We start from the raw sequence: 16488 nt of genomic DNA on the forward strand, positions 1-16488 counted from the left end.
TAGCAATTTTACAGCAATTGCAGTAGTAGAAGTAATAGCAATAGTAGTAGCAGAAGCAATATTAGCAGTAACAGTAGCAGTAATAGAAGCAGAAGGAGCTACAGTAGCAGTAGTAGCGATAGTAATAGCAGTAGCAGTAGCCGCGTCCTCCTGTCTTAATTTCCCGTCTGTCTTCATAAATATGAGCATCAATAGACTTTTCCAGTATCAGGACAACATTAGCACTGTTGGTCATTTCCTACCAAAAAGCAGTTGAATCACAAAGAAAGAAGAAAGAGAACTGAATTTCAGAGCTTTATATTTTATAATATTTACAAATGACAAAGCCTCTGAGTGATACTGACTGGCGCTGATTGGTTGATGTCTGACATGTCAGTCATGTTTATTCCAGATTTACTGACTGTCAGCTGCTTATGAGAGACCTCAGAATCATCATGAGGAGAATCTGTACGTTCAAGCGATAAACCTTGAGGTGTTTGTCTTTCCTGTGTGAAACACACACACACCCCTGCACTCCATGTACCCCCTCATGGTGAACCTGTGCGCTCGGGCGTGGCTCAAACTGCTGCGTTAAAACCACCTTGTCCAGTGAGCTTTAATCATTCTTCGTATTAAAACAGCGAGTACACAAACACGTCAGGGGCGTAGGACAAAGAAAAGAGTTTGTATTTAATAAGCAAACAGTGTGATACTGCAGACAGATATTGGAGAATTTGATTTGCAGAAATATTAAATTCCACCAAGAATGATGAATAATATAGATACTTTGGTAAGCATTTCACCACTGAGTTTTAATGAAATTTTACAGGATGCCCAGCTTCCGGTGTAGTATTAAAGCAATTACCGTGTGGTCTGCTGCAAATTCTAGATATTACTGCTGTACTGTAGTGTAAAAAAATTGAGTAATGTATACGCATAGCTTTATATTCACGAGGGTCCAATGAAACGAGACTGCAGAGCCGCATTCGGCCCTTGAGCCTCGAGCAAAACACCATCCAGGACAATATAAGCTGAAGAATCTCCATTATCTCTGTTAACGGTCTGTCAAGTGAGATCAAACCCAGACAGGAACTTGTCTGTCTAAACCGACTGAATTTTCAAGCCTGTCTTTTACAGTAATAATGTTTGACCCACAGCCTGACGATGATATAACGCAGCATGGCGTTTCACTTTTACTCCGACAGGCAGCTGGAATAATAATCTCTTCATATACCTAAAGATCCTAAACATCACATGAATTCACTTTGTATACGCACGTATTATTATGTAATTCGGGGCATTATAAAGCATGTGTGAGTGTCATAGGAGCGAAGGTTCGTCTGTGTACTTTGCTCAGCAAAACGACTCGAAGTAAAAAACCTCCCAACACACCACTTTTCCTCTGAAAGCAACTGTGAAGAGACTTTTATTGCAATAAAACACACTCTGCTGACTGGGTACTTTGTCAGCACAACAGTCAGTAAGTACTTTAATACCTGAAACATTCTCTCTCTCTCTCTCTCTCTCTCTCTCTCATATATACACACTCAGAGGAAGTGCACTGCCTTTAATATACTACAAAATACTGTACAGAACTAACAATCCATATTTATACACTATTTTAGGGAAATTAAACCCAATTATAATATCTATTATTTTTTAAAAAATAATAGGAGATCCATTCAAAATCAAAACGCTTGCTTTTCCGAGAGGATGCCATGCTGGCGTAAAGATGAAAGGGTTTTTATTTTGTTATTTTCAGATAAAAGCTAAGTGCACGACTGTGTCTGATGCAGTTTCCTGCCCCGGTTTTAAAGCCCTCCAGTGTCCTGCTCCTGCACCAGGATCAAAATGTTAGTAAGGTTTAATTAGATTGCTAAATAATTTGTTTTATTTATTGATTTCCGAATAATGTTACATGATACGTGATGACTTGATAAGTGTTTATTGAAAGTAGTTTGCTGGCTGATCAGCAAAACAGCTTTGCATTTTACAAACATCTCCACTCTATAGCCAGTTGTTTGTTTACACCTGATCATCACCTATAAGTATGATATTCTTCCCCAAACTACACAACTTAATCACACATCCTATAGAACAGGGGTCCCCAAACTTTTACCTGTGAGGATCACATAATTTTTCCTTTTTTTTAAGGGGGGGCCAGGTCGGTCTGTACCAGAAAATTACATGGGACTAGTTCTAATATTATTGTGTTATTATGATTTTAAATGTACTTACTATGCTCCTAATGCTAGAATAGTTTATTATTTTGTTATGCCCTGTACAGACAAATGATTATTAATCATTAATTTGTCTGTTGATATATACAAGAGATATATAGCCTATTAAAAAAGCATTATTGCTATCACAATGGCATTATGGTACGTTACGTTGAATGTACCATTCTGTTAGTAGGTGAATTTAACAAATAAGTAGGCTTAATATTAAAGGCCAATGATGGAAATTTGTTTGAAAGCCAACCTTTATTGTTAAATGCAGATATTATATAAATAAAACATATATTTAAAATTAAAATTTCAAAATATGTCTATGGCATTGTTCAGATTCCTGATATAGAACGGCTTCGTATGTGGTAGCATTAAAATGAACATGACAATGCAGCTGTGCACAAACCCCCTGAACACCATCTCACATAGCAGACGGGTCTGGGCCAGGTCTGGCATTAAGCCGGCACTGCTGGCTGAGTTCTGGCATGGCAAGTGGTATATCAACCAGATGTGGACCAGGTCTGGCAGTGATGGCACTGTTTATATGATGGCATGCCAGATGTGGCCCGGTTATGGTTTGGTTTATGTAGTGTGGCCCATTGCTGGCCTTGTGCTGGCCCATGTTTGGCCCACCTCTGGCAAACAAGATATGGGCCACCAAAGGGCTGTCATTCTTTGTGGTATGTGGGCCGAGTGTAAGTGCATTGTGTGGGCCAGATCTGGGTCAGACCTCTTTTGCTATCTGGGATGTGGAGGTGAAGGTTGAAGTGTCCTGCACTGAGCCCTGGACTCTGACTCATCCCCACTGAACAACTTTGGAACACTGAACAGGAACTGGAGTGTCCATAAACATCACAGCATAATGCTCTTATTGCTGAATGAGCACACATTCCCAAAAGCCTGCTCCAAAATGTGAGAGAAAGCCTTCCCAGAAGAGTGGAGCTTATTATAAAGTGCTATTAAGTCTATGGGCAAGCCTAAAGTGTCTCCACAGCTGGTCTGAGGTCAGCTGAAAAGTAATCGTTGAAAAGTAGACTCCACAAATGGCATAGTAGACTACACTCTGCCAAAGCATTATCAAGACGACACGGTAGCCATATTGAATTTGGCAAAAAAGTCCAAACGTCAGAGTCCTGTCAATGTTGCTCAGCGTGGGGTTCTTAAGGAAGAGCATCACAGATCTCATACCTGGTGTTAAAAGTGTTGTTATTGAATAAAACAAAATGTTCTAAATTTGCATGTGAACATAATGTAACAGGATTGGGTAGAAAGTTTGTAAGTAAGTAAGCAAAAATAAGCGAGTAAAAGCGTTAATTAACTGAGCAAATGAAAAAGAGATCTGTTCTGTCCCATTACACAAACAATGTTCCTGCGATGTTCTGAACACACATAACCATGGTTCGGCTTCACGATTTTTTTCACACGGTCTTCTCAATTAGTCAGAAAGTGTCTGGTTAAAAGGTTGCTGGAGTGTTTCTAAGCATTATGAAAAAAAAATCTGCTCAGAACACAAGAGACAGATTGAAGAGTTCTTGCGATGTTCAAAAACAAACAACTAATTGCCAATTGTTAAAACTATGGGTAATGATGTATAAAGGAACGGTGATGTGCTAAGGGTGAAGATGTGTAATCCTAGCAGAATTAGTAGTTGTTATCATATTAAGAAGAAACACACACACACTTTCTCTCTTCACATCATGTTCTTCCTTTCTCTACAACACACATTCTGTCTCTCTCATCACCTCTCTATTTATATTCTGTTCTCTTGGCACATTTTAGTTGTATTCTTTCACCCTGATAAACACACACACACACATAACACACACACTCTCTCTCTCTCTCTCTCTCTCTCTCTCTCTCTCTCGCCTGCTTTCTTTTCAGATAAACTCACCAGAGTGGAGCTTACTGGTACAATCCCGTTGCCTTTGCCATGTCAGATTATATTTTCCTCAGCGCCTGCCTGAGCTAACCCTCATCTTCTCTCCCAAATTCAATTTAAAAGGAAGAATCGTGTTCCAGAATCAGCAGTGAAGAAAGTGTTCAGTGGACTGCTGCTTGACTGGGATTGTTGGATTTGGTTCTGAGGACAGAAGTGCAGCTTTTCACATTATCACCCATAATCCCATGTAATGGACATGGTCCTGTTTTACACTGCGGTCAGTTTACCTCAGAAATGAGAAATCAGGATTATATTATTTAATTTTTCTGTGAATTTAACCAACAAACTGAAACAGAAACATTTACACGTCCATGTTTATCCCTTTCCTGTCTGTATATTTTTCTTTCTATTTTTGGTGTTAGGTGTTACTCTATTTATCCATCCTTTCATTCACTTTCTTTCTTACATTTATTTCCTTTCTTTTTTCATTCATTTATTCACTTTCTTTCTTTCTTTCTTTCTTTCTTTCTTTCTTTCTTTCTTTCTTTCTTTCTTTCTTTCATTTTCACTCTTTCTTTTAATTCACTTATTCATTCAGTTTCTTTCTTTCTTTCTTTCTTTCTTTCTTTCTTTCTTTCTTTCTTTCTTTCTTTCTTTCTTTCATTTTTACTCTTTCTTTTAATTCACTTATTTATTCAGTTACTTTATTTTCTTTCTTTCTTTCTTTCTTTCTTTCTTTCTTTCAGTAAAAACAGAACAAATTATTGTGTCTACTTTCATTTTCAGCTTCATATTATCCAACACTGTGAAGTGGAACACGCCAAAGATATTTAATACCAAACAAAGAAAACAATAGGATCAAGAGCTATTTTAAAGGCTAAATATTTCCAAGATTTTCATTACTTTATTTTTTCCTAGGAGATCAGAAATCTTTAGTCACAAGAGTTGAACAGAGCACTAGGTCTGCTGTAGCCTCTTGGATAAAGAAATATAATGGATTATGACATGTTTAGGCTTTTCAGATTCTGCAGCACAGCTATACAAAATGTTTTACAGATCATATTAGACATAAAATATGGATGAATAGAAACATCCTTCGCTTAAACTGCCTACTGTAAAGTAGCTTGGTCTTAGTTAGGTCTATATCTGCTCTCGATCCAACTCTCAATCAGACTCTTTCCTGAGAAGAGAATGAGCTATAAACTTTATATTGTTTGATGCATGCTTTATAATAAACCCCTGCATATGCATCCATCAAATGCCAAGACCATTGGATTTCCATTTAAATAAAATCTCTAAAACCAATGAAACAAATGTCATGTTCTCACCGTGAACAGCCGGTGGGATCGCCTTCAGGAGCTTCAGGGGCGGGGCAGCAGAACTGGTGCAGGACCGTCTGGCTTCTGTAAAAGAGAAGTGAATAATTCTAATGAACATCGCTAGCATGTAGCTTTCGAAGTGGCATATTTTATATTTAGACTGCTGCTAAAGCACTGAAACTTCATCATACCCACTAACATACTGTTGATTTTGGCAGCTCTTTCATAATGCAAAGCTGTGAAGGATGTGTTACGAGCCGGGATTCATTTCTGACCAACAAATAAAATTTCTTTAGAAATCCACCCTTCAATTCCATTCCATTCTACTATATATCTACTATATTAAATTTTTTCCTACAGTTCTACTATATATTAAAGATAAAATGTACAGAATACCTCCATTACCACAAATGTAGTCAAAACATGTTTGGGGTCTGTACTGAAAAACCCATGATTTCTCCAGATGCTGACAAAAATGGTTCTCTGTAGAACCCTACAACAAGAAGAATTATGTTTTGTATAAATGTATTCTGTTCTCCTTTATTGAAGAGTAGAACTCTAGAACAAAGTCTTTCCCTATTAGAAAAGATTTCAAGAACCGTTTTCCAGGTTAAGCTCCATTATTTATCCAGTGAACCCATAAGGAATCCAATAAAGAACTGTTTTTATATGGTTTTGAATCTAAAATGCTCCTTAGTTTTTTTGGTACTTTTTCTGGTAAATCTTTTAAAGGTTCTATGTAGAACCCTACACCAGTGTTTCCCTGTTAAAAAATAAGCTTGAGAATTAATTTTAATCTAATGAACCATGAAAGTTCTCACTGGTGTCTCTTCAGTTAAATATAAATGTCCTAAAGGGTTTTTTGGTTTTCTGGAAACTCTCTTGAAAGTTTTGTGTAGAAGCCTATAACAGTGGTTCCATATTAGATAGATAGATAGATAGATAGATGGATGGATGGATGGATGATGGATAGATAGATAGGTAGATAGATAGATAGATAGATAGATAGATAGATGGATGGATGGATGGATGGATGGATAGCTAGCTAGCTAGCTAGCTAGCTAGATAGATAGATAGATAGATAGATAGATAGATAGATAGATAGATAGATAGATAGATAGATGGATGATGCATGGATAGATTGATGGATGGATGGATGGATGGATGGATGGATGGATGGATAGATAGATAGATAGATAGATAGATAGATAGATAGATAGATAGATGGATGGATGGATGGATGGATGGATGGATGGATAGCTAGCTAGCTAGCTAGCTAGATAGATAGATAGATAGATAGATAGATAGATAGATAGATAGATAGATAGATAGATAGATAGATAGATAGATGTATGGATGGATGATGCATGGATAGATTGATGGATGGATGGATGGATGGATGGATGGATAGATAGATAGATAGATAGATAGATAGATAGATAGATAGATAGATAGATAGATAGATAGATAGATAGATAGATAGATAGATAGATGGATGGATGATGCATGGATAGATTGATGGATGGATGGATGGATGGATGGATGGATGGATGGATAGCTAGCTAGCTAGCTAGATAGCTAGCTAGCTAGCTAGATAGATAGATAGATAGATAGATAGATAGATAGATAGATAGATAGATAGATGGATGGATGATGCATGGATGGATGGATGGATGGATGGATGGATGGATGGATGGATGGATAGATAGATAGATAGATAGATAGATAGATAGATAGATAGATAGATAGATAGATAGATACTTTAATCATCCCAATGGGAAATTATTAGAAAGTATTTCAGAAACCTATTTCTTATTATTAAGTATTACAGAAAGAACTGCACTAAGAATGCATATTTATTACCACAAATGTAATCAAATCATGTTTGGCGTCTGCTCTGAAGCTTTGAGGTTAATCTTGCTTTCCGTTTTACTGAATTTGCATTCATAAGTAATCATGTACTGACCCCAAAAAACATCTGGCTCAGAAACAGCATTTATAAACAGTAAGACATATTTAGAGCTGAGACTCATGTCCTTAGTGTGGTGTCATGGTAACTGCACACATCAGTGAGACGCTACTACTGACCTACCCCATCTTCCCACTACACTGGTGTTGCAGTTATCCGCTTATCTGACGTTTTCAATCAGTATAAACAAATGATTTATTTTATCTCCACAAGTCTGATATATAAAGAGTCAGGACTCTGTCGGGTCTCAGTGTGTTTTAGACGTGTGTTTCTCTCTCTGTTGGACAACCTTACACAGAATTTTCCTGGTTGAAGATCAAATTTTAGATGTTTATGAACAAACACTCGGAGCATCTCAGAGAGCAGAAATGAGTTTGATATCAACGTTGACTTTGAAGATACAAACATTAGTGTGAAAAAAATACAACTGTTGGTTTTTCTGGATCATCTCCATGAGTATATCGCTCCTAGTAGGCTAGAGAGAAACAGAAATACTGATGAAAAATAGCACATTCTTAAAGCTCTGAGTGTCTAATGAGCTTCATATTAACCTCCACTGAGGAGTGAGACATGAATAAAGACACTCAATACCGAACATGTAAAAATATTAGGATGTGGATCAAGTGTTATTCTGTAGGCTGCTGAATAATAAATAAAGAAGCCATACTTTGTATCTCTGGTAGAATTTGAGAGTTTTGTATATGTTTGTTTATTATTTCTTGTTTGTGTGTTTGTGTGTTTGTGTGTTTGTTGTGTTTGTGTGTTTGTTGTGTTTGTGTGTTTGTGTGTTTGTTGTGTTTGTGTGTTTGTTGTGTTTGTGTGTTTGTTGTGTTTGTTGTGTTTGAGTCCTCGCCCTTCCTGTTGCTCTTGTGTGACACTAAATATACCTCTGGGGATTAAGAAAGTACATTCTACTCTAATCTACTGTACTCTAATTACTCTACTTTACTCTACTCTACTCTACTGTAATCTACTCTACTGTACTCTACTCTACTGTACTTTACTCTACTGTACTCTAATTACTCTACTCTACTCTACTCTACTCTACTCTACTGTACTCTACTCTACTGTACTTTACTCTATTCTACTGTTCTCTACTTTACTCTACTTTTTTGTACTCTACTCTACTGTTCTCTACTCAACTCTACTCTACTGTACTCTACTCAACTCTACTTTACTCTATTGTACTCTACTCTACTGTTCTCTACTCAACTCTACTGTTCTCTACTCAACTCTACTGTTCTCTACTCAACTCTACTCTATTGTACTCTAATTACTTTACTCTACTCTACTGTAATCTACTCTACTCCACTATACTCAACTCTACTCTACTGCACTTTACTGTACTATACAGTATTCAACTTTACTGTACTCTATTCAACTCTACTGTACTCTACTCTACTGTACTTTACTCTACTGTACGTTACTCTATTCTACTGTTCTCTACTTTACTCTACTTTTTTGTACTCTACTCTACTCTACTGTTCTCTACTCAACTCTACTCTACTGTACTCTACTCAACTCTACTTTACTCTATTGTACTCTACTCTACTGTTCTCTACTCAACTCTACTGTTCTCTACTCAACTCTACTCTATTGTACTCTAATTACTCTACTTTACTCTACTCTACTCTACTGTAATCTACTCTACTCCACTATACTCAACTCTACTCTACTGTACTCTATTCAACTCTACTGCACTTTACTGTACTATACAGTATTCAACTTTACTGTACTCTACTCTACTGTTCTCTACTCAACTCTACTGTACTCTACTCAACTCTACTTTACTCTATTGTACTCTACTCTACTCTACTGTTCTCTACTCAACTCTACTGTTCTCTACTCAACTCTACTGTTCTCTACTCAACTCTACTCCACTGTACTCTACTCTACTCTACTATACTGTTCTCTACTCAACTCTACTCTATCCTACTCTACTTTATTCTACTCTACTGTTCTCTACTCTACTCTACTCCACTGTACTCTACTCTATTCTACTCTACTCTGCTGTACTCTACTCTATTGAACTCTACTCTACTCTGCTGTACTCTACTCTACTTTACTCCACTGTACTGTACTCTACTCTATTCTACTCTACTCTGCTGTACTCTACTCTATTAAACTCTACTCTACTCTGCTGTACTCTACTCTACTGTACTCTACTCTGCTGTACTCTACTCTATTCTACTCTACTCTGCTGTACTCTACTCTATTAAACTCTACTCTACTCTGCTGTACTCTACTCTACTGTACTCTACTCTGCTGTACTCTACTCTATTAAACTCTACTCCACTCTACTGTACTCTACTCTACTCTGCTGTACTCTACTCTACTCTACTGTCCTCTACTGTATTCTACTCTACTCCACTATACTGTGCTGTATTCTACTGTATTCGTCTCTATGCCTGGCGAACGCTTTTAGCTTTTTCCCATTTTTGTAATATCATACAGACACCATTTAAGCATGTCTGAGATTACTGGACAACTCAGCAGAAGAACAAACATCACACTGTTTTAAATCCAAAAACATTTTGGATAATATATAATTAGCAAAATGTTGTTTTATTGATGCTGGTTGTACATTTTTAGACACAGTTTGTTATACAAAGGTCTGGTTAATGGTTTAAGCTTTAATTCATTCTTCACTAAAAGTCAGAAATATTTAAACTAAAGTGATAATATTGCATTTTGATAGAAAAAATAAAAATACACATATTTGCTGTGATCAGGAAACCCAGGGCTGTAAAGGTGCAGCTTGAAATTTTTACGTGAATTGCAGTTAAACCAACCACACATTTTTTTCAGCTGAAGCTGTCTGCCTGTTTCGTTGGATTTTAAGAAATAAAGCACGTAGAGCTGAGTTACATAACAGAAGTGCTTGAACAGAATTATACAGATTGTTTGTAGAGAGATCTCTCGCATGGAATTCGTATGATTCACTGTTTTTAGTAATTAACACCTAATATCACAACAGATAGTGTTCTGCATGGAAATAGCCACACACAAACACTTAGAAAATCCTTTGCTTCAGGAAATGTTAATATGCACACACACACACACACACACACACATATCCTGGGTACAAATGCGGTATGAGAGGTGCACTGGGGCAGATGAGTGGTTCTAATATATATAGCATTTCTCTCTCTCTCTATCTCTCTTACTCTCTTACACACACACACACACACACATGCACACACACACATGCACACACGCACACAATCTCCATCTCTAGAGTGGATTAGGAGGCAGCTGGCGGATCAGCTCAACATCCTCTATGGGAATTTGACTTTAATGCTTCACTTAATGCACAGTATGCTGCAGTCTATTTGTGTGTGTGTGTGTGTTGTGTTGTGTTGTGTTGCGTGCATTTCTATGTTCATATTTTGTCCGCATGCCTGTAAGTGCACTTAGGTATGCCTGAGAACTAGGACATACTCTTGTTTACTGGAGCTTCACATTAACATGACAGCTTTCCATCCTCAGACACGTGCCGCATTAAATCACTCCAGCTGGCAAGCGGGTTCTTTCTACTGCAACCAAGACGTCTGTCTTTATAAACCGCAGCTCAGAAATACGTTCAGTCATCCTCAAGACACTGACAAAAACCTCAAGATAAAATACAAACTGTGTAACAAAAATAGAAATGTTTTACTCAAGAGAAAAAACCTTAAAACATACTCTTTTACTCTTGGTTCTTTGGTTGTGCCTCTGGAAGGGAGTCCTAAAATGGTTTTCTGTAGAACCCTACAACAAGAACTGAGCTCTACTCTACCCTACTCTACTCTACTCTACTGTACTTTACTCTAGTCTAATCTCTAATCTCTACTCCACTGTATTTTACTCTACTCCACTATGTGCTATTCTACTCTACTCTACTCTACTCAAAACACTAAATTATAGAAATTGTAGAAATTTGTTCTGTTCTCCTTTAGGGAAGAGTAGAACTCTACAACAAAGTATTTCCCTATTAGAAAAGTTAAGCTCCCTTATTTATCCAATGAACCCATAAGGAACCCAGTGAAGAACGGGTTCAATCCAAAATGTCTCATGTTTTTTGGGTACCTCTTCTGGTAAACCATCTAATGGTTAACCCTACACCAGTGCTTCCCTGTTAAAAAAAAGCTTAAGAATGAATTTTAATCTAATGAACCATGAAAGTTCTCACTGGTGTCTCTTCACCTACGTTTTCTGGAAAATCTCTTAAAGGTTCTATGTAGAGTTTATGTATGTTTTTCTATTAAAAAAGTATTTCAGAAAGAACTACACTAAAAATGCATATTTATTTTAAGGAGCCTTTAAAAGATCCTTCAGTCTTTATTCTTAAAACCCTTAAAGGAATCTTTGGGGGGTTTTTTTCCGTGGAAAGTTTCAGCGCGCTTTGTAGAACTACTATCAGTCTACTAGAAAGGGTTTAAGAAGAACCTTTTAGGAGGCTCGGAACTCGTTCTTTTATAAGTGTAATAGTATACTGATGAAAAATTGTTTTGTTCGTTAACAAAGAAGTTCTGATCATTTTTGGTACACTGTCGCTCTAGTTTTTTATAGATTATCTGAAACATTCTCTGTATCTGTTGTTTTACCAACTTCAAATGAAATGAAAGAAAGAAAGAGAGAGAGAGAGAGAGAGAGAGAGAGAGAGAGAGAGAGAGAAAGAGAGGGAGAAAGAGAGAGAGAGAGAAAGAGACAGCGAGAGAGAAAGAGAGGGAGAAAGAGAGAGAGAGAGCAAAGTGATGACAGGAACTTGTTTTGTAGACTTTTCACAGCATTAAATGTTACTATAAACAAGTAAAACGTAATGCATTAATTAATTAATTTAAAAAATGCTGGCAATTGCCGTGGTGTAAGAGACACGACCCTCTGATGGACACCGAGGGCAGCTATATAAGGAATAAATCACTTGGACGTGTGCTTTTATAGAAAAATGATCAATGATTATATTTATTTTAATATAACAGTGTGTTATTCCTTCCAGAGTGTAGCTCCCATCTCTGGGATTTCAACAAATCAATACATTCACTACAAAACATCACAGTCTGTATTCAGATGAACAAATGTTTACTTTTAACAATATAAACTTGTAGTTTTTTCCCCCTCAGTCTGAATATATTGCAGTCTGTTTTTATGCGTTGCCTATTTTCAGGCTAAAAGAATGAGTCTGTAGTGCGAACGGCAGACAGCAAATGATCCAGGCTAGCTGAGGAGTGTTTGTAGCTCTGTATTGATTTTTCACTAACAGGTTGAAAGGGTGATGTGAGTCCTCAGATTTCTCTCTGACTTCTTTAGGAGTCACTGGAGCAGAATGGCTGGGAAACCTATGCACTAGGAAGGATGCAGCAATATCAGTTTTATTTTATTTATAACTATATTATTATTATTGTTATTATTATTATTATTATTATTATTATTATTATTATTATTATTACTATCACCAGTCCTACTAATGTGTATTCGTTTATATTGTCATGTCTGGAAATGTTGTTTAATTTTATTTTTTGATTGATTTAATAGGCTTTAGGCTGAACTGTTGTAACCCCTGTGTGTTCTCATTATGGCTTTACGGTGAGCCTCGCAGAAGAAAAGCTTTGAGCTCGTGCAACACCGCCACGGTGTATTATGAGCGAACATAACAGCGCTCATAACAGGCTACAGTAAAACTCAGATGCTGTTATGTAATCCTGGTGTCGTGGCGTCATCAGTACAGTTGTGCACTTGCATGAGCACTGATTGATATGACTTACTCTGAATTCCTTGGGCCGGTCCGACAGAGAGCGGTGGACATCTGGGGCACCAGGGACCGGCAGCGCGTGTCTGCGTCCGTGTCCTCCGTTGATGAGTCCATGCTTGCACCGCTGGGCACGGCGGGTACCAGCTGCATGTCTTGTGGTGAGTGGCGCTCGGTTTGAGTAGTCGGTGTCCGCAGAGGAGGGGGGGGCGTCCCGTCCCTGTTGGCCAAAGCGGAGGAGGTGCGAGGGGGCGGATGAGGCCGCGAGGGATGCCGGTGTGTGGCGTCGTGGAGCCGCCGGTTTTCTCCAGCCAGCTCCTTTAACTTGCGCTCGAGCGTGTCGATGCGACGCCGCTGGGTCTGAATGAGGCCCTGCTGGTTCTGCACGATGGTCGTCAGCTCCTTCAGATAGAGCACCGCCTGGAGAGGGTTCTCCAACAGGCTCGACATGCTGCTGGACGGAGAAGCGCGCCGAGCTACAGAACGGGATCAGGCTGCGCGCTCAACTGGATGGGGTGAGAGAGAGAGAGAGAGAGAGAGAGAGAGATGGAGAAAAACTCCCGCCTCCGCCTCCGGAGGAAAGGATGCGCGAGATGGTGCTGATGCGAGGACGTCAAAACATAAGCACACGGGGGGAGGAGTTTCAGGAGTGACGCGGTGACGCACGTAAGGGCGCACAGTAAAGAATCGACTCAAACCAACGGTGAATACAGTCAGGAAATAAAGGGTTAATTCACTATTAATCTCTGAGGTTCAACACTTCTTAATGGAAAAGCAGACAGACATGCAGATAGACAGACAGACAGACGTAGATAAATAGACGCTGTCTGACATTTCCTTTCATGACATTTCCTCTGACTGAACGTGCATTTCTATAGGAAATTCCATTTTGATGTATACATATTCTGAAAACATGCACTCACATCCGAGCAAACAGAATCACTGGTCAGTCTGTTGTTCTACTGACTACCATTTGACGTAGTCAATGTTTTTGTGAGGTAGGAGGAAACCCACATGGTCCGGGGAGAACATGTGAAATTGACTGAAGAAGTGCTTTGAAAGAAATTAAAAGGAGACTGGCTGATCATTTTCTTGAGCACCTTTGTATTATGAGAATGAAGGGTTTCCTCTTTCCCCCATGACGAGACACTTCAACAATGATGGACATAGCATTAATGAAATCTCAGTTTGCACTGGTAGTTGTTGTTATGGGAACAATGAACTGATGAAATGTAGAGAGAAAAGGCTTATCCGCACTCTTGGAAGTCTGGAACCTCATGGACTGACTGTTATGTTTTTTTTTCCTTTTATTGAGCTTGAATACACAGGCCTTTGTGTCATGGCTGAGGTCCCAAGGTTCAAGGTTCAATCCCTTCCTGATTGCTGAGGATTCTGGTCTCTGTATGGAGGCAGGGTTTAACTCCACCCCATTCTGGCAGCTCTTTTTTTCCCTGATTGAAAACCATCCTGCACCAACAGTACAAGCCAAGAGCTCTTGAGATTTCTGCTGTTTGAGTCCTTCATCAACTGCAAAAGAGAAGAGATATTAGATTAAATGAAGGTTCTTTTGTTTGAGAGGCAAAAGATCCATTTCTGAATGGAACACAAAGAGATGTCAGAAGTGGGATTTGAACCCACGCCTCCATGTGGAGACCAGAACACCCAGATACCTGGAAGGTAGTGAACCTTGAGTCTGGCGCCTTAGACCGCTCGGCCATCCTGACATGCCAAAAACAGAAAGCAGAAAACAGAAAGCAGACACATCTGTCTCTAGAGTTTGTACGGAATGGCACAACACATAAACACATTTATTAGCAGTCCTACAGCTGGAAATAACCTCCTGATGAGACGATCAGAGGAGAATTGTTAGACTGGTTTGGACTTTAGTGACTCAAATAATCACTATTTACAAAATAAAAGCTACAACCATCTCTAGAGTTTGCACATAAATGGTGTGAAAATGCAGGTAGGGGCAACTCTGCAGAGGGAAGTGCCTTGTTGATGTTACTGTTAATGAGAGAGGTAAATAGAAAATGGCCAGATGGATGAACATAAGATGAGAGATGAAAATTTTTCAGTGCTTTCATTTGCTGATCTTTACATCCAGATGTATTAAGCAAGCTAAAACATGGCACCTTTAGTGTCAGACCCTGTTTTTGAGTGAGAAAAGTATTGGAATAAAGAGTCTTGTAATAAATAATACTTAATAACTGTTTGTGTATGCAGTGTCAATCTGAAATAAACCTGGAAGCAGAAAGTCTTTAATTACTACATCATATAATGCGTCTGTAATTGTTGACTCCGGCTCAGGTCAAGTGAAGTTTCTGCTCTTTGATATTTAACGCTGTTTAAAAGTGATTGGACCTCCTAGTCTGGTCAAACACACTGGTGATGAGAGAGATCGCTTCAGACTGGTTCAAGCTATTGGAAGGCTATTATCATTTAAATAACAACTTTGTACAGTCGTGGTGAGCAGAAAAGCATTTCAGGCCACACACTGTGTCGAACCTACGACAGTAAAAGACCACACTGAGTTCCGATCCCTTCAGTTAAAGAACAGGCAGGTTAGGTGAATATAAGACGCTGAACTTTTATACTAAACATCCTGCACAAATTGTGCAAGAATAGAGCTTTGTGAGTTTCTGCAGCGCTCTCACAGATCAAAGGAAGTTTCTTCAGTTTGAGAGGCAAATTTGGGATTTTTTCTAATGAGAAACAGGGCTTGAACCTACACCACCATGTGGAGACCAGAAGGTATTAAATAGTGAGTCAGACCACTCAGACTTTCCTTACTTTCTTTCAAAAATAAAAACAGGCTCCTAGGTCTCTATAGTGATGGCAAAAAATCACTATAGAGACACTTAGTTAGATGCAACTGTGCAATGCATTGTTGATGACATAGGAGAGGACAGAACTGACAGACTGGTTCAAGCGTACACTAAGCTACGCTAATGTGGGCACAGACTCACTGGACAGTTAAAAATAGCACCGTTCCACAGGAGATAAGGTGAATATTAGATCCTAGGCATTTTTTTTAGCAAATAATGGGGGTTTCTGTTGTTTGAGAGGTAAAGGAGGATCCATTTTGGATTATTTGTAAAACTTCAGTCAGTAACAAACAACTTGTCAGAAGTGGGATTTGAACCCACGCCTCCATGTGGAGACCAGAATACCCAGCAACCTGGAAGGTATTATACCTTGAGTCTGGCGCCTTAGACCGCTCGGCCATTCTGACAGACGTATACAACTTTTGGAAAAATGATAGAAATAGTTCAGTCTCTATAAAGTCACTGAAAAGAACGCGTGTGGTAGTTGTTTTGAAAAAATAAATAAATATTAAGGAGATTTAAAAAAAAATAATAATAATTGTAACATTGTTTTCGCAA

The 16488-nt window shown here is 38.5% G+C and overlaps 1 protein-coding gene, 1 long non-coding RNA gene and 2 other non-coding genes across 6 annotated transcripts in view; all 4 read right to left on the reverse strand.

Annotated features, from left to right (window-relative positions):
• The window catches only part of iqsec3b (IQ motif and Sec7 domain ArfGEF 3b), a 43845-nt gene extending 30148 nt beyond the window's left edge, over positions 1-13697 (reverse strand). For 2 of the 3 annotated variants that reach the window (XR_009204452.1, XM_058387652.1), the window contains exons 1-2: positions 13119-13697; positions 5415-5489 (exon numbers count right to left, since the gene is read on the reverse strand). Coding sequence is in view for 2 of the 3 variants with exons in the window: in XM_058387652.1 (XP_058243635.1) it covers positions 5415-5489; positions 13119-13552 (509 nt within the window). In the remaining variant the exon portion in view is untranslated. The remainder of the gene's footprint in view (positions 1-5414; positions 5490-13118) is intronic. The other variant, XM_058387651.1, reaches the window with a different exon arrangement.
• Positions 13698-14101: 404 nt separating this feature from the next.
• Positions 14102-16428, reverse strand: LOC131351922 (uncharacterized). Its single transcript, XR_009204453.1, has 3 exons — positions 16300-16428; positions 14773-14821; positions 14102-14629 (listed from the first exon to the last, which is right to left on the reverse strand). It is a non-coding gene; the product is annotated as an uncharacterized LOC131351922 (long non-coding RNA).
• Positions 14716-14826, reverse strand: trnal-caa (transfer RNA leucine (anticodon CAA)). Its single transcript has 2 exons — positions 14789-14826; positions 14716-14761 (listed from the first exon to the last, which is right to left on the reverse strand). It is a non-coding gene; the product is annotated as a tRNA-Leu (tRNA).
• Positions 16227-16337, reverse strand: trnal-caa (transfer RNA leucine (anticodon CAA)). The gene is made up of 2 exons: positions 16300-16337; positions 16227-16272 (listed from the first exon to the last, which is right to left on the reverse strand). It is a non-coding gene; the product is annotated as a tRNA-Leu (tRNA).
• Positions 16429-16488: the final 60 nt, after the last annotated feature.

The sequence above is a fragment of the Hemibagrus wyckioides genome, linkage group LG04 (genome assembly GCF_019097595.1).
Source record: "Hemibagrus wyckioides isolate EC202008001 linkage group LG04, SWU_Hwy_1.0, whole genome shotgun sequence".
In the NCBI taxonomy this organism is placed as follows: Eukaryota; Metazoa; Chordata; class Actinopteri; order Siluriformes; family Bagridae; genus Hemibagrus; species Hemibagrus wyckioides.